Source organism: Herpailurus yagouaroundi, unplaced genomic scaffold (genome assembly GCF_014898765.1).
Source record: "Herpailurus yagouaroundi ecotype Mexico unplaced genomic scaffold, PumYag 163, whole genome shotgun sequence".
In the NCBI taxonomy this organism is placed as follows: Eukaryota; Metazoa; Chordata; class Mammalia; order Carnivora; family Felidae; genus Herpailurus; species Herpailurus yagouaroundi.
Window position 1 is genome coordinate 31,020,269 of NW_024412404.1, and position 27,176 is coordinate 31,047,444.

At 35.8% G+C, this 27,176-nt stretch overlaps 1 protein-coding gene across 1 annotated transcript in view; it reads left to right on the plus strand.

The window, feature by feature from the left end:
• Positions 1 to 26,323, plus strand: part of KIF20B (kinesin family member 20B) — a 73,633-nt gene extending 47,310 nt beyond the window's left edge. The window contains exons 24-33 of the mRNA XM_040486907.1: positions 5,131 to 5,256; positions 5,917 to 6,044; positions 7,700 to 7,855; positions 11,902 to 12,078; positions 13,697 to 13,807; positions 16,776 to 16,973; positions 19,284 to 19,385; positions 19,790 to 19,940; positions 24,345 to 24,487; positions 26,069 to 26,323. Of these exons, the coding sequence (XP_040342841.1) occupies positions 5,131 to 5,256; positions 5,917 to 6,044; positions 7,700 to 7,855; positions 11,902 to 12,078; positions 13,697 to 13,807; positions 16,776 to 16,973; positions 19,284 to 19,385; positions 19,790 to 19,940; positions 24,345 to 24,487; positions 26,069 to 26,146 (1,370 nt within the window). The 3' untranslated portion in view covers positions 26,147 to 26,323. The remainder of the gene's footprint in view (positions 1 to 5,130; positions 5,257 to 5,916; positions 6,045 to 7,699; positions 7,856 to 11,901; positions 12,079 to 13,696; positions 13,808 to 16,775; positions 16,974 to 19,283; positions 19,386 to 19,789; positions 19,941 to 24,344; positions 24,488 to 26,068) is intronic.
• Positions 26,324 to 27,176: the final 853 nt, after the last annotated feature.

Sequence of the window (27,176 nt, forward strand, 5' to 3'; positions counted from 1 at the left end):
CAAAGTCATCTGTGTTTTCTTCTAAGAGTTTTAAGCTTTTAGCTCTTATATTTAGATTTTTGATTCATTTTGAGTTAATCTACTTGAGTTATAGTTTTGTATATGGTGTAAGGTAGGGGTGTCTAACTTAATTTTACATATGAAGATTCAGTTGTCCCAGAACCAATTTTTGAAAAGACTCTTCTTTCCCCTACTGCATTGTCTTTGCACCTTTGTTCAAAATCAGTTGATCATCAATGTAAATGTTTATTTTTGGACTTTCAATGCCATTACCACACTGTATTGTTATTGTAGTTTTACAGTAAGTTCTGAAATTAGGAAGTGTTATTTTGGCTATTTTGGGTTCATTGCATTTGCGCATGAATTTTAGAATCAGCTTGTGATTTTCTGCAAACAAGCCAGCTAGAATTTTAATGGAAATTGTGTTATATCTTGAGGATCTGTTTGGAGAAATTGTCAACCAAACGTGGAACATCTTTTCATTTAGCTAGGCCTTCTATAATTCCTTTCAGTGATATTTTTTATTTTTTAGTGTATACATTTTGCACATCTTTTGTTAATTCATTTCTAACTGTTTTATTCTTTGTAATGCTATTGAAAATGGAATTGTTTCCTTAATACCATTTTTTGGATTGTTAATTGCTAGTATATAGAAACACAATAGATTTAATTATATTTATCTTGTATCTTGTAAACTTGCTGAACTACTTTATGAACTCTAATAGGGCTTTCTTTCTTTCTTTCTGTCTCTTTCTTCTTATGTACAGTATCATGTCATCTGCAAATAAAGGTAGTTTTACTTCTTTGTTTTCATTCTTTTTGACTTTTATTTCTTGTTCTTGTTTAAGTGCTCTGGCTAAAACCTCCAGAACAGTGTTGAATAAAAGTGATGAGCGTGGACATTTTTGTCTTATTCCTGATTGTAGGGGGAAAGTTTTCATTCTTTAACCACTATGTATAATGTTAGGTGTTGGGTTTTTGTAGATGCTTTTTATCAGGTTGTGGAAGTTTGTTCCCTTCTTTCTGTTCCTAGTTCATAGGGTGTTTTTATCATTAAAATGTGTTGAATTTTGTCAAATGTCTTTTTCTGCATCCCATCGAGACAATTGTATGATTTTATTCTTAATTAATTAGGTGTATTGCATTGATTGGTTTTCATATGTTGAACTAAACTTGCATGCCTGGGATAAATCCCACTTGGTCATGGTGTATAATGCTTTTTATATGTTGCTGGGCTTAGTTTGCTGTACTCTGTTGAGGTTTTGCAACTATTTTCATATGGGATATTGATCTACAATTTTCTTTTCCTATGCTGAAGTTTTTGAAGTCTTATTAAATTCTGAATGTGAATGTCTGTGCTCAAACTGCTTTAACTTTCTGGATCTCTGTTACTGATGTCTACTATTTCCATTGTTTAGACCAGGGATTAGGAAATGGAAGTCTTCTGACCAAATCAAGTTTACTGCCTAATTTTTTAAGTAGTTTTGGAACATAGCAACACATTCTCTTGTATTGTCTGGCTGCTTTTATATTACAGCGGCAGAGGTAAATAGTTGTTATAGTCCCTTAAAATAATTGTTATCTGACCCTTTGCAGAAAATGTTTGACTGTCTTTGCTTTTAGACTTTAAATAATATTGTCTTCCCACACCCTCAGAAGTAGTACCTAAGTTACTTTACTTCTTTTTACTCCTCATATTTGTCTTAGCTCATTGCCAGGTTTTATGTCAAACTCACTCGTATAGCAACACAGCTAGATTAGATTTTTCTAAAACTCTTCTTTCATTGTCATTTTCCTATTAAAATTTTTCAATCCTTTCATATTGCCTACACAAACTTTTACCCTCTAGCTAGGGATTTTAGTCTACCTTTTTCTAGCCTAATATAACTTGACTGCTCTATCCAGACTAATTTGTTTTGTTCTCTTATTGTGACCTGCTCTATTTGCCTCTATTCCTGTGATAAAGAAGGCAAATAAAAGACCACACATTTCCTTTGGAAATATATGATCTCAAGAAAAATACCCCAGAAGAAATCACTAACTAAAACAATAAGTCTCTACATATTTGGGAAGTTTAGAGAAATTTTTCCATATGATCACACACAGATCTTACTTTACCTTTCCCCCTCCCCCCCCCCCGCCCTTTTTAACTTTGTAATTTTATTTTATTTGAGAGAGAGAAAGATTGGGGGAAAGGGGCAGAGAGAGAAAGAGAGAGAATCCCAAGCAGGCTCCAATGCTCATCCCATGACCCTGGGATCACAACCTGAGCCAAAACCAAGAGTCGGACATTCAACTGACTGAGCCACCCAGGTGCCCCTTAACCTTTATTTTAAAAGGCTAAATAGTATTACATTTTATTGATATTGATATATCATACTGTATTTAATATGACTTTTTTTTTAATGTTCATTTTTGAGAGAGAGAGAGTGGGGGAGGGGCAGAGAGAGGGAGACACAGAATCTGAAGCAGGCTCCAAGCTGCTGTCTGAGCTGTCAGCACAGAGTCTGACATCGGGCTCGAACCCACGAATGGTTAGATCATGACCTGAGGCGAAGTTGGACACCCAACCAACTGAGCCACCTAGGCGGCAACCCCCCCCCCCTTTTTTAATGGGAAAAGAAAATTTTATTCCCTTGAAAGAAAACCTTAAGTAATGTAATAAAATTTATTAGGATAGAGGAGATAAAACTGATTTTAATATACACTATTGCAAGGAGCGGAGTCCTTCATTTGCCTGAAGATATGGTGTTGATCATAAATGAAACATAATGTCAAAATCTAGTAGAGAATATTATATGCTAATTTAAGGTACAATTTCAATTGCTTATAAAGTAGGAATCATTATTCCTATTTTTCTCAAATTTTAATTAAGAAATAAACATTTGTAAAGGAATCAGAAAGTAAAGATCACCTGAATACCCTTTATTAGATTCACTGTTTTTAAATATTTTGTCACATTTGCATGTCTCTGGCTCTTGTCTCTTTCTCTAATATGCATGTATAAAACTGAGCAACTTGAAAGATATTTGCAGGCATCAATGATACTTTACGCTTAAATACTTTATCATGAAATTCATAAGGTAAGGAATCATCTTACCTAAATACAGTATCATACTTAAGAAAATTAACAACACATTTATAATCTAGTGTCCAGTAATATGAACTCTTGATGAAAAAAATACTTTTGATTATTGTTTTTTTGTTATTATAGACATTACCATGAATAAATTTGTACAAAAGTGTGGATACATGTAAATATATTTGTAAGGAAAAGTCTCAGCAGTGTAATTGTTGGCCCAAATGATGAGTATTTGAAATTTTGATAAATATTGCTAAATTGCTCCCTAAAGTGATTAAACTAGTTTATATTCACAGTAAAATAGTGTATAGAATGCCTGTTTCCCCACATTTTGCCAGTATCAGGTGTTACCAAACTTCTGACTTTTGCCAGTGTGATATGTGAAACTGGTGTCCTGTGGTTTCATGCTTCTGTAGTTGGTCCGTGTACATCTGGTATATATTCTGAAATAAATTTTAACTATCAATAAGTGAGTATTTCTAGTCTGGAGTCTTTGATGGCGTTTATATTTATTTTTCTCCCTGGCCTCATGTACGTGATGGCCCTTTTTTCTACTTCCTACTTGTTCACAAATGTTATGTTGAAGCCTTTATTCCTTGAAGCCTTCCTAGGACACCATAGCTCTAGTGACGCTCTCCCCTCAATGCTTAATGCTTGGTTGCTGGCTTATTTGACAGTCATTTATTTAGCTGTGGTAGCTCACGGCTATCTTTAGATAGCAGTGAAGAGATAGCTGTCTCCTAGCTGTCCTCATGCTGCTTTATTTCATTTTATTAGTTGTGTATTCCTGGATTGCTTCCTGAAATGAAGTGTATATTATTGGAGGTAGTGACTGATAAAATAATTCTTTCTTTTTTTTAACTGCACCTACCTTTCAAATAATAATAGTCATTAGTGAAATTGTCATTGGTGTCCTGGGACTTTCCTAATTGGTAACTAGATACTTAAACCTTTTTCTTTCTAGCCTTCTAGTTTAGAGTAAAATCTAGGGTGGAAGAGAGAAGGGGTTCTTTGAATAAACTTTTAATTAATTAATTGTATAATCTGAATATATTTGCAAATCATACTTTTTAAAAGAAAGAGTTTAGATAATAATACTAAGACTCCTTTTGATCCTAGGAGGAATTCTGTTTTATTAGCACTCCTGGCAGCTTACATAAATGGACAGAAATACTAAAAATTACTCATATAATGTTTTCTTAGTGTTTTGTCTTTATTTTCTTAATTGCTTTATGTGCACTTTGAGAAGGCCTTTTGAGATTTTTGTCATTTTTAATGTTCAGTGACCTGAGGTTGAACTGTATGCATCTAGAGGTTTATTAACTCTGGCATCAGTAATAATAGTTTTGGTAAGTTTCGTAGTAGTGCCCTGCTACAAATGTGGCCGTCACCAGAGGCCACATTTTCCTTTTTCCCTCTTTCTGGCAGGCAGCATTAAAATAGAATTGTTTATGTCATTATTGTCATTTTTTAAGGGCCAGAAACAATTTTGGTAAGGCTAATAGCACAGTCATTCCTGAAGAGCTGATTTTAAAAAAACTAGAAGTAAATATTTGGCTTTGGAAATTTTTGTAGAAAAAAATAATTACTTGAGATCTAAAAAAAAAAAAAAAAGTCAAATTGGGATTGAGCCCTTTTTGTTTTTAGGAGGTAAACGTTTTACTTTTGGTTTGAGAATATTATACTGAAAATGAATGTTTTGCAAATAATGGTTTTTCTAAGCCCCGAGATTTGTGTTTATTAGTACCAATAGTTTGATATTATAAAAAATTGTTAATTTTATCTGAAAAGAGTTTCTTTTCCATCCATCCATTCTTGCAATCATTCAAGTATCTATCTGTATGTCAGGTACCTATTTAGTGCTTCATATCTGCCAGTACTGTTCTAGGCATTGAGGTACAGCAGTGAACAAGACAAAGCTTTTATGTGGAACTCAGATTCTATTATAGTTAATAAAAGTGTATTTTAATTTTAGAAGAACTCAAGAAAAATTGGATAGCTAGATGTACATGTTAGTAGTTTCTAAAATGTTCTCCTCAAATTTTTAGATCTAAATGTTAAAGAGAAAATAATTGAGGACATGCGAATGACATTGGAAGAACAGGAACAAACTCAGGCAGAACAAGATCAAGTGCTCGAGGTGAAGTTAGAGGAAGCCGAAAGACTGGCCACAGGTAAAACATGGTTGCTTAAATATCTCAAGGTCTGTATTTTCTTCTCTGTATTTTCCTAGATTTCTTTCCCTTTTAGAAGGAGTTGAGTATAATAAAAGTATTGGCGTGTTTTCCTAATGTCCTATCACTTGCTGTTTTCCATTGTGGTGAAAATTGTTTTGTCTTAAGTAAAATTATATGTAGTAAAGAAGGAATAAGGACACTTTCATAATAACTGGATGATAGCTTATAATGTTTCCCAGACGTAAGAATACATTTCTCAATCGAGTTTCACCTCTGTCCAGCTTTTTAGTATCATCTTATATGTTTATGTCAGTAAATACCCTGATTCTATCCTTCAGAATACCATCACGGTTTATTTTATTTTTTATTTTTGAGAAGTTTCCTACATAATTAAGGTTAAGATGTATTTAACACTGTATACTCTGAACACTATTCAGTGGGTTCTTGAGAGGTCCTTGTACTTTCTTTTCTCTAAGAATTTGGATTTGGTAAGAACTCTTAAAAATGAAGTCCTTGGAATTGGCTCTGTTCTCATCTGGGTTTATGTTTTTTCTTCTGGGTTCTGCTGATTCTTGTCTGTATCTCATGCCACAGGTATCTCTGTATGGTATAACTTTTTCATATGCTTTAAAAAATAAATTTATGTTTTCAAATTAGAATTGGAAAAATGGAAGGAAAAATGCAAAGATCTGGAAGACAGAAGTAATCAAAGGTCAAATAAAGAACTTGAGGATAACACAGATGTACTTAGTGAAAAGCTCAGTAAGCTTCAGGATGAGTTACAGGTACGATTTTCTGTGTGTATGTATCTCTCCATTGTATTTCTCATGAGAGAGAATTTGGCAAATAGTTTATAATTAATTTAGATATGGGTGAAATACTCCTGGGAAATGTTAGCATATAGGTATAATTTTTCAGTATACACTGAAATGACATAGCGTGGAAATTCTCAAGATACAAATCACTGTTAGTGCCTAGGAAAATACAGTGGTTGGGTGTTCATTTTTATATTCTATATATCTAATTCTTAATTCACAACTTCTTATGTGTTTGTACCTATTTTTCTACTCCTTAAGCTTCTGAGTCATCAAATTCTGCTGTGGGGAAGAGGACTGTTAGGAAGATTATTTTGTAAATAATCATTTTAATTTTCAGTTATGAAGTTGGAAAAGAATACAGTTGTGTATGTGGACACTGGAATATATTTGAAACTGCATCATAATAGAAGATACTCTGTTTTGTGTTTATATTTTTTCCATGTTCAACTCTAAATACTGTAAGGCATATAACATATCGGGGAAATATTTTTCTAATGGGGTTTACCACATACTACTTAAAATTTTCTACATTTGATTAGAAAGGACTGGTTTTAAAATTGAAGAAAGCATAATAATGATTTTTAAAAGTTGGCTGTACCTAAATGGTTTTCTTAAACTCATGCTACGTATATAATCAGATACTGAATAAATAAAGAATATTTTCTTTTGTTAACTGTTAATTTGTATTCTAAAATTTACACTTGCTGTTAGGAAAACCCCAAAGCAGCTAAAACAAAGTAAATACTGCATTATTTATGAAAAAATATATTAACTATATTGAGAATGTTCATATTAAGTTCATATTGGTTTATTTTATGTTGTCCTCAAATGACGTAATCACATATCTTAGATTGTAAACTTTCTAATTCTGGAAAGGAAATTACTTCAGTCTAGCTATTCCCAGTGTTCCTTAAATTAATAAACGTCCTGTTGTACAAGTTGTTTTTTATTTGGCATCCTGTATACCCAGGAATATTTTATTTTTGATATCATGCAATTAGAAATGTCCATCATGGGGGCCCCTGGGTGGCCCAGTCAGTTAAGCGTCCAACTGTGGCTCAGGTCATGATCTCACGGTTTGTGGGTTCAAGCCCCGTGTCAGGCTCTGTACTAATAGCTCAGAGCCTGGAGCCTGCTTCACATTATGTGTCTCCTTCTCTCTCTGCCCCTCCCCTGCTTACTCTCTCTCTCTCTCTCTCTCTCTCTCTCTCAAAATAAATAAATATTAAAAAATTAAAAAAAAAAAAAAGAACCATCACAAACCAAGTCTTTTTTTTTGTTTGTTTTCTGGTGTTTAGAAAGACTTGGGTCTTTGTAACTCTTTCAGAAATAGAAGTTGTTTATTTCTTCTTAAGGTCACTGATGAAGGAGAGTCCTTAAATGAACTTCATAGCAAAATAAAGTTTATAAAATGAAGTCCATTTAGAAAAGGAAACCAGCAGCATTCATTCTATAATCCAAAATAAACTCTGTTCTTATCATTGTTTAGTGAAAAATGCTTATTTTTAAGTTTTCAAAAAGGTAAAACAAGTGATGGGTTATATGAATATGTTACAAAAATACATTTACCGACTATTACTTATTCAGCATGTGATAGTTACTTGTACTATTTATATATATAGGAATCTGAACATAAATATAAAGCTGATAGAAAGAAATGGCTAGAAGAAAAAATGATGCTTATCACTCAAGCAAAAGAAGCTGAGAATCTACGAAACAAAGAGATGAAAAAATATGCTGAAGACAGAGAGCGTTGTTTAAAGCAACAAAATGAACTGGTGGGTAACAATTATACTTTATCTTTGATGTATTTTACCAGCTTTCTTTGGTTTGTTAAATTTATCCCTGGGGTTCTTATCAGTCTTTACATGGCTGCCTGATTTTCTTGGCTTTTTTTAAAAAGCAGTCTATTTGTAAGATGACTTTTCTGTCCCAATTTTGAAGTTCACTTATGTTCTTATTTTAACTTTTTTCAGTCCATTTAGCAGGTTGGGAAAATGCCTAATTACATTTCAGTATCTGGATACAGAACTTAAACGTCTCTTCCTTTTGATTGCTACAGTGGTGATCCTTACTATATTATAAGATTTTGCATTTTCAACTGTAGATTCTACTAACATGGTGTGTGTATTTTACCTCATAAGCTGATTTCATCAGGACTTTTAAAAAGCCAGCCAAATAGTTTCTAGAAGACTACAGGTAGAAATGACCTTCAGTTTTACATTGACCAGCTGTAGCTCTTACAGCATTCTATCTTAGCTTATTCTTCCCCTCCTGTTTTAATTGACTGCTTAGTATGTTTGGCACCTTATGTTGCCAACAGAAAAAAAAGAAGTTAAAAGGCATCATTGGTCCTAGGAAAACTCTTGAGCGACACATTGACACTGTCTTTAAATGAAAACCTCGTTTTCTCTTTACTATCATAGTAACTGGGCAGTATCACATTGTCATTGCTGGTATTTTTTTGTTTATGACAGAATTTTATAGATAATAGCTAAGCTTTCCTATAAAAATAGGATGTTAATTTTCCATAAGGTAAGGGTGATTTTCCCACTAAATTTTTAAAATAATTTTACCTTTTTATTTTGAAATCATTTTATTTATAGGAAAGTTGCAAAACTTATACAGAGTGTTCCTGTATACTTAACCACTAACTTCTGATGTTAGCACCTTACATAACAACAGTACAAGGATCAGAACCAACAAATTAACATTATTGCAGTGCTGTTAGCTAAATTGTGGACCTTATTAGAATTTCATCAGTTTTCCCTCTAATGTCTTTTTCTGGGTCCAGAATCTCATCTGGAATACAATATGACATTAGTTGTCATTTCCTTAGAGTCTTGACTCTTTTGGTCATATGCTAAATCGTGTGAGACTAACACTTGTCGTTACTGCGGCTCTGAGATGGTAATGTATTTCATGTGCCAATTCCATGTGATTGAAGGTATCCTCAGGAAGTGGTGGGTTGAGCAGGATTCTGCTGCTACATTTGTCTTAAAAGGAAAGGTTGCTTCTAGTTCTCTGCTCCTGTCCCACAGCCCATCATTCCTTCCTGGGCAATAGTAAGAGGCAAGAAGTGAAATCAAACTACTGGCTTTGAGTCACTCCAATTTAAAAACAGGAATCAGGGCTATTTTCTTTCTCAGTCAGTGGTCCCAGTCATTGGCAGCAATGCTAGCAAGGAAACCAACTTTGCAATCCTTGAGAAAGCTAGCTTCCTTCTTTCTCCCATACATTTCTTTACCATCATATCTAGGATGTATGTTTCTCCCATTTTAAGGTATATAAATTGTTAATTTTTAAAATTGTCACATATAATACAGTAAGTAAACAAACAATAGTTCGGGAAATATTTGTAAAATCAGTATCTACTTAAGTACCATCCAGTTCAAGAAATAGATTACTCCAGAGGTACCTCAGAAGGGTCGTCTTCTATTTCTTTTTTTTTTTTTTTTATTTTTATTTATTGTGAGAGAGAGAGAGAGTGCGCACGCGCGCACGCAAGTGGGGGAGGGGCAGAGAGTGAGGGAGACAGAATCCTAAGCAGGCTCTGTATTGTTAGCACAGAGCCAGATGCGGGGCTTGAACTCATGAACTGTGGGGTCATGACCTGAGCGGAAATCAGGAATGGGATGCTTAACTGACTGAGCCACACAGGTGCCCCAACTATTGGGTCTTTTAATGTTGTACTTTAGTTTTGACCATTTTTGAATTTTATGTAAATGGAAATGTATGGGATGCATTTGTTTGTACTTGGCTTCTGTCACTATTATGTTTGTGAGAATTATTCATGCCACACGGAGCTGGAATTAGTCCATTGTCTTTGCTGAATATTGCAATGTATGCATTTACCACAGCCTAATCATTTTAATGTTGAAGATATGTGTATTATTTTCTGTTTTGAGCTATTATGAGTAAATTCTCTTATAAACATTTTTTTACACATTTCTTTCAGTGCACATGTGCATGCATTTCTATTGCATATTTACCCAAGAACAGAAGTGTTGGATGATAGGGTATACATGTGTGGGACTCTGGTAGAATGTCAGGTTTTCAAAGTAGCTATACCCATTTATTTATTTTTTTTTTTAATTTTTTTTTTCCAACGTTTATTTATTTTTGGGACAGAGAGAGACAGAGCATGAACGGGGGAGGGGCAGAGAAAGAGGGAGACACAGAATCGGAAACAGGCTCCAGGCTCCGAGCCACCAGCCCAGAGCCCGACACGGGGCTCGAACTCCTGGACCGCGAGATCGTGACCTGGCTGAAGTTGGACGCTTAACCAACTGCGCCACCCAGGCGCCCCAGTACCCATTTATATTCTAGTACTGGAGTTGCTGTATATTCCTACCAACATATGGTGGTGTTGGTTATTTCTTATGATTTTAAGGTGCTTTTCCCTGAGTACTAATGAAGTTGAAGGTTACATACAGGTCCCCTTGCCTTTTTCCTATCTGTTTGGCTTTTTCTACTTGATACATAGGAGCTCCTTATACTTTCTGGTTAGAAGCCCTTTGTCATGTGTTTCAAGTGCCTTTCTTCAGTCTCTGGTTTACTTTTTACTCTCTTAATGCCTTTTTATGAATATAAGTTCTTAAATATTCTTCAGTTCATTTTCCCAATCTTTTCCTTTATTAACCTCAAAGACATGAAGATGTTCTCATACCATTTCCTGTTAAGGTGTTACCTTTCATATTTTGATTCTAGTATTGAGTGTTGTGTTGGAGTGAGTGAGGCATCCAGATTTGTTTTTAATGTGGATTACCAATTTTCCTGGTGGTATTCATTGGAAAAAACTGTTTCTTTCTCACTGCTCTGCCACTTTTGTCATAAATCAGTTGGCTAAGTGTTAATTTTTGTACATGGGATGAGATTAGGTTTGGGTTTTTGTTTTTTGTTTTTTTGTTTTTGTTTTTGTTTTTTTTTCCATTTGGCTATTGTAAGCAATCTTTGTTGAAAAGACTGTTCTTTCTTTGGCATTATTATAGATTGTCCGTTGACCATGCACTTATGAACCCTCTTTTCTGTTCCACTGATCGTAGTGTATTCCAGTATCACACTGTCTTGATTATCATAGTAGGCTTGAAATGACAATGTGTTTGCTCCTACTTTGTTCTTCATTTTCAAAATAATTTTGACTCTCCTGGATCATTTGCATTTCCACATAACTTTGATAGTGAGCTTTCCCGTTTCCACACACACTCACATGCATGCACACATGCATACACACATGTGTACCTGCCTGGATTTCAATCAGAATTGCTCTGAATCTATAGATCTGTTTAGGGAGGACTGACATCTTAACATTATTGAGTCTTTTGATCACTGAGCACAGATTATCTCTCCATTTATTGAAGCATTTTTAATTTCTCTCAGCAGTGGTTTGCAGCTTCTCATGTTTAGGTCTTGCATGTATTTTTGTTACTTCACCACAATTTCATGGTTTTTGAAGACATTGAAAATGATATTTTAAATTTTCATTTCTCTGTTATTTGTTGCTATTAGTTTTGTCATTTGTTTTACTGTAATTTTACCTCTCACTTTCAAAATATTGGGGGAAATGCTAGTATTAGTTTAAAAGCCATAATTGTTGAAAGAATTGAAGGAAGTGACCAGTAAGCTGATTTTTGAAATGAGGTGGGATAGTGATAAATACAGCATGTGGACATTAAATATATTTAAAGGCATTATGTATTTTGTTTTACAAGTATCTAGCCAAAACCATGTAATTTGGTACATGTCTTATTCATGGTTGAGTTATTTCTAATAAAAATTTCAAAAAATTTTTAGTTTTATAATGTTTGCTCCATTTTCTGGTTAGGAAATACTTACAGTACAACTGGCAGAGAAAGATGATAACCTTCAGAAGTGGCGACAAGAACGCGATCAACTGGTCGCAGCTTTAGAAATACAGCTGAAGGGACTGCTCTCCAGTAACATACAGAAAGACAATGAAATTGAACAATTAAAAAAGATCACATTGAAGCCTTCTGAAACGGTGAATAGAATCTTATTCTTTCTGTGCCACTTTTTATTGAACATAGGAATTTTTCAAGATAATTGATTAACTCTTAGAGGACAAAAAGTAAGTTTCAATAGATCACAGGGCAATCAGAGTTTGAAAAATTATTTGGATAGTTTTCATGTATTTCATGTTTTCAGAGTTTATCATTATGACTGACTTGCCAGTGACCCACTGAGAAATAGTACTTTCTGAAATATTTTGGTCATATTTTCCAGGTAGAGTAATTAAAAAATAAACAATTTGTGATTTAGTCCCTAATCTACCTTTAAAATGTGGAAATGTGATTCAGTATTAGTCTTGGTAATATTTAAGTACTTGGGCCCACTCTAAGTTTGCTATATAAAGGTATGAATTGTTTTGAAAATAAGCACAATGGTGAGTCATTCAGGAATTACTTTTGTAATGTTACGTTGGGGTTGAGAACCCTGCATGGAGAGAGGATTGCATTTCACAGAGAATTGTTACTTCCTGGTGAAATCAAACATCTGAAACTAGTCTTTCCAGAATAAATGATCTACCTCAAAAATCTGCTGCTCTAAAGCCTCCAGACTATAGGAAAATGAATGTGTGTGCCTGTCTGTCACAACAAAAGACTTCATGATTCTAAGAGGAAGACTGCTAAAAAAAGAGGTAGTAATATGTGGTATAAATAGCATAGACTAGAAACTTAGAAAAATTGGGTATCTGTTGCTGTCATTGTGGTTTTGGGATCTTTGGGAAAATCACTTATCATATCCGAACTTATCTAAAACAGAGATAGTAATGTCTTCCTAATAGAGTTGTGAAAATTGGAAGTATTTGTAAAACAATTAGTGCAGTTTTTAACACAGTGGAAGTCAATACATGCTGGTTGCTTTCCGCATTACGGATTCAGTGGATTCTTTTTTATTTGGCAATAATGGGTAGATGGCATAAGAGATAAATTTATATTTGACTTCTGCTTTTGATGGCAGTGGTGAGAAGGCCACCACTGTTAGAATTTTATCGAGTTTAAAACTGTAATCTGATTCTTCTTTATAGATCCCTTAAGTAGGGTTTAGCAGTAGAACATATCCTGTAACTGAGAAAATGGGATGAAGTGTGCAGCAAGAGAAGGTTTAGCTATCAATATGGTCTTTTCTCCCGATACCACAGTTCTATTCTCAAGACTCCTCTAGTGTTTCACAATGGCGTTATCAAAGCAGTTGGCATTCCAACACTTCAAGCTTAGTGTAGACCTTGGCCATGTCATTTAACATCTCTAGGTCCCTGTTTCCTCATTTAGAAAGTAGGAATAATGATTCTTGACAAATCTAGCTGAGAGAGTTCCAATGAAAGTAAAATGAGAGAATAAACGTAAAACACCTTGGAAATTAAAAGTGATTTTTCAGATTTCTCTTCCAATCAGACTCAGAGGCTGGCAAGTTGCCCAACCTTTCCTGAGTCTCTGATGATGAAAGGGAGGAGGAAGGAGAGTTAGGTGGTCATTGAAGAAGTCTTTAATTACTTCCATGTTATAATCCACCCAAATCTTGATTTTCTATTCTTTAGGTGAAGTGTTTTAATGTATTTTTGGTTACAGTGGCTTGTTGTTTTATATTTCCTTACTTAGGAAGAACAAGACGTGGATATCAAGCTTAGACATACAAGTGCAGTGGATCCTGGCAGAGTTGAAACTGAACCTCAGTCAGCAAGTTTTGAAATTTCTAGGAATGATGTAGAGGTAGGCATTTGGTAACACAGTCTACTTTTTTACCCTCTTTACCAGTGAGCATTAATTAATAAATAACACTTGCAAGTGTAATTTAATCAATTGTTAGTAGGTGCCTTGCTATGCAGTTAGCTGTATGTGCTCTTGGCTGTGGGAAGGAAAACCTAAAGGCTTTTGAGAAGTGAAATTCTTTTGGGAGATTAGATCCCCAAATGATATTAATCTCTCAAAATGAAACTTACTGCAAACAACAGATCTGTTAATATAAACAGACTTGGTGGTCAGAAATAGGAAATCCTACAAAAGATAAAATATGATTATTTGTCCTCATAAGAGGTCCTTTTTTTTCTTTTTCTTTTTCTTTTTTTTTTAAGTTTATTTATTTTGAGAGAGAATCCCTGTCAGAATCCCTGACAGCAGGCTCTGTGCTGTCAACGTGGAGCCTGATGTGGGGCTCAGCCTTACAAACTGTGAGATTATGACCTGAGCCGAAATCAGAGTTGGACACCCATCCAGTGAGCCACCCAGGTGTCCCAAGAGGTCCTTATAATAAGCATTCTATTCAAATAGTGGTTTGGGTGGGTTTTTTTGGTACCCATTTAATAACTTTGTTACCAAATCTCAGTAACTCATGGTGAGTTTCCTTAATTTGCAGTGGGTTTAGGGTTCTGTGAATCACTTCGGATAATATAGAGATTCTCAGATTATATACGCAATAGATAAAAATTTTATGACACTTAAAGTTTTGAAGATGAAATTCCTTTTTTTACGTTTATTTTTTAAACACAATTGAGTATTGGGAAACTTGCTAAACACTGAGGTTACAAACACAAGACATTGCTGTCCTCAAGGAGTAAAAAATCTAGTAAAACGGATACATAAATGACTATTTGTTTGACTTTATCTTATGGGCTAAGACTCATGAAGAGACTGCTAAGAAGGAACCCTGCCTGTGGAGGGTATGATGAATTTTGCCTGAGTGGCTGTGGATGTGGATTAGAGAATGTAACATCATACTGAGTCTTGAAGGTGAATAGAATTTTACCAAGCTGAGAATAGGAAGAGAAGGGCATTTTAAAATGGAGAAATGGCATGACGCTTTTTTTCTCTTGGCCTTCCTTTGATAGTTTTTGGTAGTTTCAAATAGCATTGACCTTAGAGACTAAGATCATATCCTTTGAAGAAAAGTTTGGAGTTGATTCATAAATAAGATTTATCTTGATTGCAAAGGCAATTATTTTTTTTAAAAATTTTTAAATGTTTATTTATTTTTGAGAGAGATGGAGACAGAGTACTAGTGGCGAAGGGGCAGAGAGAGAGAGGGAGACACAGAATCTGAAGCAGGTTTCAGGCTCTGAGCTGTCAGCACAGAACCTGACGTCAGTCTCAGACTCCCAAACCGTGAGATCATGACCTGAGCTGAAGTCCGACTCTTAACTGACTGAGCCACTTAGTCACTCCTGCAAAGGCAATCATTTATGGAACATTTCTTCATAAATTTATATTGCTACCCTAAAACCTCCTGATTCCAATTCCTATTAAGAGTTTCAGCAGTTATTGTATATTCCACGGTTTGGGGGGAACGGTATTGTTAATGCTATTTTGTATATTTTTTTTGCCTTCATGAAATCAATATGCTCTATTGCCTTAAATATAGGTTTTTTAAAAAAATGTTTACTTTTTTTTAAATTTTTTTTTTTAACGTTTATTTATTTTTGAGACAGAGAGAGACAGAGCATGAACGGGGGAGGGGCAGAGAGAGAGGGAGACACAGAATCTGAAACAGGCTCCAGGCTCTGAGCCGTCAGCACAGAGCCTGACGCGGGGCTCGAACTCACAGACCGTGAGATCATGACCTGAGCCGAAGTCAGACGCTTAACCGACCAAGCCACCCAGGCGCCCCAAAAATGTTTACTTTTAAGAGAGAGAGACAGAGTGCAAGCAGGGGAGGAGCAGAGAGAGAGGGGGAGACACAGAATCTGAAATAGACTCCAGGATCGGAACTGTCAGCACAGAGCCCAACGCAGGGCTCGAACCCACAAACCATGAGATCATGACCCGAGCTGAAGTCGGATGCTTAACTGGCTGAGTCACCCAGGCGCCCCAATATGCTCTCTTGTCTTAAAGTCTGATAAAATGATTCATTCAGGTAGTTGATGGTTGATTCTGGGGATAGGTGATTCTGGGAGCTTAGCTGGACCTACATGCGGCCTCCCCCTGTGCTTGGGCTTCTCACAGCACAGTGGCTGGGTTCTGAGATAGGGGAGTGTCCTGAAAGTTCCTTTTCCAAGAGGACAGGGTGGAAGGTACAATCTTCCTCTTACGGTCAAGCCTCAGCATGATGATGTTATTTCCACCACATCCTATTGGTTGTGGAAGTCATTAATGAGGATAGCCCAGATTAAAGGAAGGATTGAGACTGCAACTCAATTTGTTGGAGTCCAACAAATAGGAATTGGAATCAGGAGGTTTTAGGGCAGCAATATAAATTTATAAAGGAATGTTCCAAACAATTTGTTACTCTGTTTCCCTAGATTTTAATATACCATGTATAAATCTGGAGAGGGCAGATGGTAACTCCATCTTTTTGTACTTGCTGTGGTAAATTTGACCCAGCGCACTTTTTTTTTTTTTTAATTTTTTTTTTCAACGTTTTTATTTTTATTTTTGGGACAGAGAGAGACAGAGCATGAACGGGGGAGGGGCAGGGAGAGAGGGAGACACAGAATCGGAAACAGGCTCCAGGCTCTGAGCCATCAGCCCAGAGCCTGACGCGGGGCTCGAACTCAGGGACTGCGAGATCGTGACCTGGCTGAAGTCGGATGCTTAACCGACTGTGCCACCCAGGCGCCCCGACCCAGCGCACTTTTAATGTTTCCATTTCATTGTCTTTGATGGGCATTTGAAAGAGTTAACTCTTTGCGATTCATAAATTCATATTCTGCAAATAAGATTTGTGTTCTTTTTAATTCTGTTGTAGGATGGCTCTGTAGTCCTTGACTCTTGTGAAGTGTCAACAGAAAATAATCAAACGACTCGATTTCCAAAACCTGAGTTAGAGATTCAGTTTACACCTTTACGGCCAAACAAAATGGCAGTGAAACACCTCGGTTGTGCCTTACCAGTGACGGTTAAGATTTCCAAGGCCCGGAAGAGGAAGAGTAATGAAATGGAGGAGGTAAGTACTTAACTAATGAGTGAATTTAACAAGCAAACCTTAAGCTCAGTTATTATATAGTTAAACTATTATACTGTCCTCCTGTTCATAAGCACTGCTGTTAGAGACCAAAATCATAATTTATGGCACATTTTATATTCTTTAAGAATATTATTGTAGTTTGATAGTCCTCAAACAAAAAGCTTGTGGTTATTAAAATATATGGCTTACCTCTTGTTTCATTGAAGCTTTGATAGGTCAAGTGGTGGTGGATTTCACTGGAGAGCTACTTCAGTATACCAGTCCTTTTCAAACTTAGTGACTCTCCCTCCAGTAGAAGAGAGTTGACAAAGAAATTAGAGAAACTGAATGGCTAAACCGCATGAGTATAATCTTTGTTATTTAACTAAAATCTTTAGGTCTCTATGGTCATAGTAGGTTTTGGAAGAGAGACTTTTTCTGTTAGCCAGTATATTAAAATTTGGGCCTCTATTTAGTGGTAGGATAAAAACTTTTTACTTCTTCTTACTAAAGATTTCTGATTGTAGGGTTACCAAACCTCCTGCCATCTCCTAGCCAAGCAGGTTTGGCCAGTCACATAAACTTCTGCGCCGCAGTTTTCTTCTTTTGGAAATACGGGATTAGAGACAATATGTTTAAAATGCTTATTAGCTTTTGTTCCACATGTGGTGGATACATAATAAATGGTCGTATTTATTTTAACAGTAACTTGTTTTAAATTTTAAACTAATTATAAACTCTCTAGCACAATAACTTGTTCTTCAACTTTTTTTTTTTTTTTTTTTTTACCCCTCTAAAGAGTAGTATATTTTCAAGCTGGTGGAAGGGCAGAAATAGTATTAACCATACTCCTGAGGCTCTCTGTCAGGTAATAAATTTGCCAAGTGAATATTATTTAGCATATTTCCTGCTACACCTAGAACACCTTTAGTGACTGTTTTGTAGAGTCTTAACTTTGTATTCAATATTTAATTTATATTTAGTAAATTTTAGAGAACTTTAAAACAGTAAGTAGTTTCATTATGATCTGTGTTAAGTTGACTTTTCCTTGATTCATTGTTTTCGAAGGAAAAGGAAAAATTGGTTGTGTACTGAGGGTGAAAACACAATTATTTTTTTCATTTTACTATCGGAATATACTCCCCATGTGTTTTTTAGAATAGATATGCAGATTATTGTAGATGTAGAATTATGTAGAAACTTAAATTTTGTTCCTGATGTTTACTAGCTCTTCAATGCTTTCAGAAACTGAGTGTTATAATAAGGTCCTCATGAAAATCATTTATACAGTGCTATATTCTAATCCAGTGAAGACTCCAGAGAGCTCTTTATTGCACACTACAAGTAAGAGGGACTTCTTACTCTTCATTTGTTTTACATTGATTACCATCTGTCTTTCCCCTTTCAGGAGGTCTGCTTCTTATCACCCTTATGAGGTCTACTTTGTAACTTGAATTCTGAGGTTCGGTCATGATCTTTGCTTCTCTTCTTGCCTTTTATTGTTTTTCGTTTTACACATACGATCTTTGGTACAACCAGGATTTTTACCAGTTTGATTCGGTTAATATACCACAAGAGACGTTTTCCTAAGAGAGGTGATGTGGGGAAAAGAAAAGTAATATGTCAAGCCTATTTAATAGGGAAGATAAATTATATTTCTTGATTTTAGCATTTTGCCTCTGCTTATACTGAAGATTTTCACTTGATCTTGTTCTGTTTTGTTTTTGAGGCTGCCAAACATAGATGCTCTGAATGATTTGCGAATTGAGGAAAGTGTAGGTGTATTTGCTGTATTTTGGAAATGGGGTTCAAATAAAAGATGCTATCTTTTCTACTATTTTTTATTTAGCTTATATAACTTCGTTATTTGTGATGTGTGTGTGTGAAAAATTCATGTGTTCAGTCACGTTGCCATATATGTGTGTATTAAATCCTCACGTTGTACATCTTAAACTCAACATATGTTATACTATAGTCAGTAATACCTCAATAAAGTTGGGGGGGAAAGTCATACCTTCAGTCAGGGATTCTCAGCTTCAGCGTGATTGACATTTAGGCTTATATACCTCCGTTTTGGAAGCCTCTCCTGTGCATTGTAGAAATGTTTAGTAGCATTCTTGGCCTCTACCACTAGTTGCCAGTAAACCCCCCTCCCCCCAGCAACGACAACCAAAAATAACTCCAGACATTATCAGTGTCGTCTGGGGTCAAAATCACCCTTGGTTAAGAACTACCATCTTTCTTCTTTTGAGTCTAGAGAAAGAAAATATTGTTAAGGAATTAACCAGTGCTGAATTTCATTATTTTTAGGACTTGGTGAAATATGAAAATAAGAAGAATGCTACACCCAGAACTAATTTCAACTCTCCTGTTTCTGAGCATAGAAATTCCTCTGGCAAAAAGGATCAAAAGGTTTGTCTTTTCATTCATCCAAAATTGACCATTTTCTTAACTTACAGTTATAAAGTAAAATATAAAAATAAAAATGTCAGATTTAATTAGTAATGACCCAGAAATTCAGTTTTCTCCAGTTATAACTCATTTATCTTCCATTTCCTATCCATCTAATTCAGCTTAGAATATAAACTTTAGCATGTGGCCAGTAGCGGGCCCTTCTCAGTACTTCTGAGTCCGCGTTCTGCCTGTTACACCTATTTGCCATTCTTGGGCTCTTTCATCGTCTCCTCATACGCTTAATCCTGAGCTTCCTGCCTGCAAATGTGACCTGGGTCTGGCCTCTTTAATTCCACTGTGGTCACAACTGTGTCCTTCTAACATTTTTCATCAACAGTAACAAAAAATGTTTGTTTCCTTAGGTTTCCACACGCCCATCATCTAAAAAAACATACTCTTTACGGAGTCAGGCATCCACAGTTAGTACAAACGTGGCCACTAAGAAAAAAGAAGGAACACTACAGAAATTTGGAGACTTCTTACAACATTCTCCAACAATTCTTCAATCGAAAGGTTTGCAGAAAACTAATTAAAAGACCTTTTATGTTAGGTATAAGGTGTTTTCTAATATCTGGTTGGCATATAAACTCAACAACAGTGATTATCGTATTTCGAATAGACATTGTCCTGTGTGAAGTACGATGGGAGGGTGCGTGAAAGGATGTGTGCTTAGGTGTTGGCTGTAGAGGAGGAGAAAGAACTGTATGTACGTACAGTTGACCCTTGAACAACATGGGCTTGAACTGCATGGGTCCACTTATGTGTGGGTGTTTTTTGCTAACTATGTTACTGTAAGTGTATATTTTTCTTAATATTTTGTTTTCTCTAGCTTATTGTTGGAATACAGTATATACTACATATAAAATCCATGTTAATCAGTAAAGCTTCTGATCAAATGTAAGGCTATTAGTTAAGTTTTTGGAGAGTCAAAAGTTGTACGTGGATTTTTAACATTATGGGGGGGTCGGTACCCCAAAGTTCTGTGCTGTTCAAGGGTCAACTGTACTTCATCCAGAACAGTCTGCTTTAATGTAGTTACAGGGATCCAAGAAAGTTCTGTAGTATTGGAGGCAAGAGAGCTCTTTTGATTCAGAGGCTAAGGGAAAATTTTATTTTTTTTGAGGAGATGGGATTTAACTTGGGATTGAAATGCTGGCAGGATTACACCCTCTAGAGATAATCACTCTGTTATGGTATATATTCTTACTAGTATTTTTTTCTATGCATTGACAAACATTATCCATTCATACATATCAAAAATATCAAAATATATCAAAAATATCAAATATATATGTATTTCTATAAATATCTCTTGAGTTCAATTGCTTAATGCTTTCTTCTTTATAACATAGCCATATTATTTGTGTATAAATATATACTAAGATACATACTTTTTCTAAATACACACACACATAAACACAAACATACATTTATATGTATTCACACATGTGCACACACACATCTACCAGAGGGAACAGTTTTAACACAGGTAGAGTACCAGGAAAGTGTAGAGAATGTGTAGGCAATTCTGGGTAGTAATATGCATCTGGCTTGGAGAGTGTGGAGAGGTTACTGGGGACAAGGGGCAGGCAGAGGAGTGGATTTTCGTCAACTTAACCTCAGTGGTAGTTGTGGGATAAATTGAGACTACCGGTGAGGAGAATGAGGGAAAGGGACTGAGTTAAATTAAAAGCAGGGGATAGTTGAGTTGAGTCAAATAGGCTGTGGAAAAACACTTCCTGTAAAAACTTAATACAGAGGTTCCCAAACTTTCTTGGTTCACAGTGCCTTTAATGTCTAGGTAATTTTTTTCATTGTTCCCCTACACCCAAAAAGAAACAGCTAATATTTTATCCATTAATGCTAAGGCCAAACAACCACTGAAAATTCAGCTTCTGAAAATCCAGTTTGTAAAGTTACGTCATCATCAAAAGGAATGTAACATGTTACCATTTGAAACAATACTACCTTGAGCTATTGAGTGCCACTGTTTTCTTTCTTTTTGAAAAAAATTTTTAACGTTTATTTATTATGGAGAGACAAAGAGAAACAGAGCATGAGCATGGGAGGGAGGGGCAGAGAGAGAGAGGGAGACACAGAATCCGAAGCAGGCTCTAGGCTCTGAGCTGTCAGCACAGAGCCCGACACAGGGCTCAAACTCACAAATGGTGAGATCATGACCTGAGCCGAAGTCAGACGCTTAATCGACTGAGCCACCCAGGTGCCCTTGGTGTCACTGTTTTCTTTGAAAATTTAAAATATTTCGAGGTGCTCCTGTGAGTTTGCTGTAGTCTGGCTGGCTTCAGGCACAGTATGGGAATTTTAGACTTACCAAACCTCATTTGTATATATGTATTTTTTTATAAGACATGTACTTTTTTAAAAGTTATAATTAGCATAAGCATAGAAGATATCTGGAGGGACAAACAGCAACTGTTAAATGTTTAAATGTAGAGCGGTAGGACTTGTTATTTTAGATTCTTAGGTATTTTGTTTAAATTATATTGAATAGCACTTACATAGTAAAGGAAAATAAGTTTTCAAGGAAAGGAGCACACATATGGTAATTAATTGACTTTCTTGCTTGGTTGACTCAGCTCCTAACAGCTTCCCTACCTGTACAGCAGGTGTGGATTTTTTTTTTCATTCATTTAATCTCTACACCCAGCATGGGGCTTGAACTCATGACCCTGACATCAAGAGTCACATGCTATTCCGACTGAGTCAGCCAGATGCCCCTAGTGTGGATTTTTAGAAACTTACTTATAGGAGTATAAGATACCCCAATTTTGGATTATAACTACACTATGTGTCTGTTGTCGATCACTTAGAAATCTAGGGGGAAAAATAGAGATTAATATTTAGAATTCTGTGGCTCTTGATAACCACTGTTATTTCATTCCTTGGTATCATTGGTCTTCCTTCTTTTCCCTTTTGTGTCTCTCCTGTCCCGCTAGTGCATGGCCACCAGAGTGATCTTTCAAACTGCAAATTGAATTATTTAAACTACAATTTTTGTGTTATCTTTTCCACTGCAATATAAGCTTCACAAATGCCACGTGTTTGTGTGGTTCACATCCTCAGCCCTTAGTATAGTGGCTGGCACATCGTAGTGGGGAGTTTGGGGCTCCAGGCCAAAATCCTATGTGTGATTTTTTTTCCCCCCTTTTAGGCTGACCCATAGGCAGTTACGTAATCTTTACCTGTTAGGCCTCATGGCTTTTTCGTGGGAAAGGCTGCCCTCCCCATGCAGAGTGCAGTCTCTGAAGGGAGTTACAGTCAAGGACTCAGGACCCTGGCCAGCCATCCCCTTATACATACCCGCAGTCCTCGCCGAGGTGCCTTCATTCAGAGCCTCCTTTTTAGGGGCCCTCAGCAGAGAAATTCCTCAGGCACCTCTTCCTAGGACCTTCTCATGACAGGAAAGGGGAGGGAACCTGGAAGATACTTTTCTCCACTCAGACTTTACTTTTCCACTCTTATCCCTTCCTTCTGGTCTCCAGCCCTAAGGTCCATAAAATAGCAAAGGCAAGAGCTTTTTGTTCAGTACTCCCTTGGCAGTGAGAGGACTCCCCACTTGTGTGCCGATCCTTCTGACCTAGACCACACCTGGGGAAAGATGGAAGGTGGGTGCGAGTCGCATTTTCGCAGGTTTTGCCTCTTGCTTATTCTATTGCAGTAAGTGGTTAAAGGCCTAAGTGTTGCTTTCATTATGGCTTATTGACTTAACTGGCTACTCTGACATCTGGCAGCTCAGCTCTTTCAAGCCCAGCCTAACCCTTGGCAAGTAGACTTTCAATTTAGCATGTTTTTTCAACCTTTTTTCTATTAAAAAAAATATATAGCTAATATCATATGTATATGGATTTTCTATCCAGCAGGTTTCCTAACTGGAAGTATGTTTTCTATTAAAATCAATATGTACCTGTTGAAAAACAAACAAATGTAGGGATGCCTGGGTGGTTCAGTTGGTTAAGTGTCTTTTGATTTGGCTCAGGTCATGATCTCACAGTTCATGAGTTCAAGCCGTGTGTCGGGCTCTGTGCTGTTTAGTGTAGAGACTGCTTGGGATTCTGTCTTTGCTTCTCTCTTTGCCCCTCTCCCCTGCTCTCTCTCTCTCTCTCTCTCAAAATAAATAAATAAAATAAACTTTTAAAAAAAGAAAAATAGGGGCACTTAGGTGGCTCAGTTGTTGAGCATCCAGCTTCAGCTCAGGTCATGATCTCGGAGTTTGTGAGGTCAAGCCCCGTATCAGGTTCACTGCTGTCAGGTCAGAGCCCACTTCAGATCCTCTGTCCCTCCCTCTCTGCCCCCCGCCCCCATTTGTGCTCTCTCAAAAATAAATAAAACATTTTAAAAAAAGAAAGAAAAACAAATGTACACAGTAAGAAATTGAAAATTTTTTCCACTTCCCAGAAACAATCAACCATTAACAATCTGATTTCTTTTACTGTGTGTGTGTGTGTGTGTGTGTGTGTGTGTGTTAACTATAAGCAAAGGGCTCACGATTATAAACTACTTTGACTTAATATTGATTGTAGATCTCTCTACATGTGAGTACTGCTGCATGGTCCAGTATATATGGATCCTGCTTTTTGCTATAACAGCATAAGCCTCTTTGAGTCATTAAAGACACTTATCGGTTGTACTGTAATTTACCAAACCTTTCACCATGTTGAACATTAGTCAAATGATGTTTTATTTATTTGCCTTTTTGTTTTTGCTGTTCATCGTTATGCCATGTGTTTATGAGGCACTTAATTTTTTCTTTGTGAATTGTTGAGTCATGTCCTTTCACCATTTCTAAGTTGCAGTGCTTTTCTCTTTACTTTGGTATGTTTTTTCTTTATTAAGGATTTCAAACCTTTCCACTTAGAAAGTTATTTATTTTAGGATTTAAACTTTTCTTTTTCATAGCAAAGAAGATAATTGAAACGATGAGCTCTTCAAAGCTCTCACATGTAGAAGTGAGTAAAGAAAACGTGTCTCGACCAAAACGGGCCAAGCGGAAATTATACACAAATGAAATTTCATCTCCTATTGATATATCTGGCCAAGTGGTAAGCTACTCCTTTCGTTTTCTTGAAAGTAAAACTGTTCATGCTCTTTTTAATTCTGAAGTATTCATACAGTTTGAATTTTACAATGGTTTGAATTTTTATTCTTTAGATCACATCTCCTGAAATGCTTTAAGTGTTACACTTTTGCTATGTGATGTGTTAAATTTGTAATAGTTAAAACAAGTGCTGCATTAACGTGTACAAGTGTCATGTATTTACATTTGTAAACTCATCAGAGGAATTTTAATTCCATCAACAGAATTATCACTGTTGAGCAATTTGTTTGCTCCTAACACCTGTTTTTCTTGTTAACTTTATCACAGGAGTTGTACAAATCTGGCCTAAGTGGGCCTGGTAAAAATGCAGAATTGACATTCAGTCATTTCCTCCCACCTTTTCTCTAAGCCTTCCAGGTTCTTTTAAGAAAAGACTGTAGTTTGTCATCCCGACTCGATGACTCATTCTCTTCACTCAGAACAGTCTGTGCTATTACAGGGAGGGTTCTAATTTCCCATCATGCTTGCATTTGCCCAGTAGATGAAAGTGACAGTAGAAAAGTAATTACAGGAGGAGGCTTCTGCAGGAAGTGGCTCAGAGAAATCAGGGGAGAGAGAGACTTTTTGCAACAGCAGTGGTCAGATACAAGACACTTGAAGGCAGGTGGTGAAGAATTGGTGTCAATTAGGACATGCTGTTGGAAATCCTAGTTTCTTGGTCACTTTTCACCATCTGTCTGATTAGTTCATGATTTCTTCCTTTCCCTGAAGTTCTTTCTTTTCTTAGTTGGAATATAATACTCGTTCTACTTTTCTGAGTTATATGCTGTAGCCCTTTCTTATCCTTTGTTTTACTTTCCATGATTTCAGTAACCCACGGTCATCTGGAGTCTGGAAGCAGATGATCCTCCTTCTGATGTATTATCAGAAGGTCAGTAGTAGCCTATATGTCACAATGCCTACATCATTCACCTCACTCATCACGTAGGCATTTTATCATTTCCAGTCATTTCAAGAAGAAGGGAGAGGACAGTACGGTAACATATTTAGAAAGAGATAACATTCACAAACTTACTATACAGTATATTGTTGTAATTGTTTCATTATTAGTGATTGTCAATATAATAATGTGCCTAACTTTCAAATTATACTATGTCACAGGTATGTATATGTATAGGAAAAAACAGCATACGTAGGGTTTGGTACAGCCACTGGGGATCTTGGAACATATGTGCCACAGATAAGGGGGGATTATTGTACTTGTTGCTGTGAAAGATAATTTCTTAAAAATTATTTAAGGTACTTCTCTCCAAATACTTCAGTTATTACTTCAAGATATATATGTCCTGAATTCAATATAAAGGGTAGATGATTTTAATTCTATGTTAGGTAATGTTGAAAGAATCTTTACAAAATCTGTTACTTTAGATGATGCTTTTTTATTGAAGGTTAGTATACCTGCAGGCCAAGAGGACAAAAAAAATATTAAAATGTACCTATTATTCCAGTTATTAAGCACATGAATATCTTATTAAATTATAAATAAGCTTTTATTTATAAAAAATTGTGGAATTGTTAATTTCAGATTTTGATGGACCATAAAGTAAAGGAGAGTGATCATCAGATTCTTAAACGACGGCTTCGAACTAAAACAGCCAAATAAATCACTTTTGGAGGATGTTTTAATATAAACTTTATGTTCATAATCATTGTAATTTGTATGCTAACTTTTCAAAGAGAATTGTATATATGATGATGCATTAAATCCCTCTGTGTACACATTGCTATTTTATACATAGTATAGTTTTAATTCAATAAAGACAATATGTCAACAGCTCAATTTGTCTACTTCTCTAAGACTTTTTTATAATAGCTTTTTTTCTTTCTCTCTCTCCCCCCCCCCTTTTTTTTTTTTTTTTTTTTGGTTTGAGTATAGTTGACCCACAATGTGACGTTAGTTTCAGGTGTACAATTTATGGATTTGACAAGTTTATACATTGTGCTATAAAACAGTTTTTCAAACTGTGTGCATTTTCCTTTTATCTCAGGCATAAGGATCAGTGAGGTTCTGGGAAAGATGCTGTTGTTTTTGGTTTTTTTACATACATCGCAGGTCAGATATTTGGTTTACTTCTATTTAACAGTGTTTTATGAATTGTTTTTACTTCATTTGTTAGGAAACACAACTGATTTTACATGTCTGGATTATAGCTAAGATCCAGGAGTAGGGTGTACAGGTCTCCTCACTGCCAGAATTTGTAGGCACATAATTTAGAAAAGATCTCAAGTCTTTTAATTATAATGTCTTGTTAGTAATGTCTTGTTAGTAATCCTGTTTTTTCTAGGACACAGAAGATCAGAAGCAGAAAGAAAGGAAGCATCTAGAGGCCAAAAAGTACTGATAGCTAGAAAATACAAAATTTTAGACCTGGAAGGACCTTAGAAATGCATTTTCTTAATTTTATAGATAAGAAAACTGAGACATAAAGTTTACTTTTCTCGGGATCATATAGCTAAGGTATATTGAGCTTTTGGTTTTAAAAAAAAATCAATAAGCAAAAAACAAAGCAGAGGCCTCAAGAATTGTTGCCAAATGGGGTTTTAAATCTAAGAGCATACATTTGTATATCTAAAACCTTAAAGGTTTCATTGGATTTTATCACTGTTCATTTTATTATAGTGATGATCTTGAC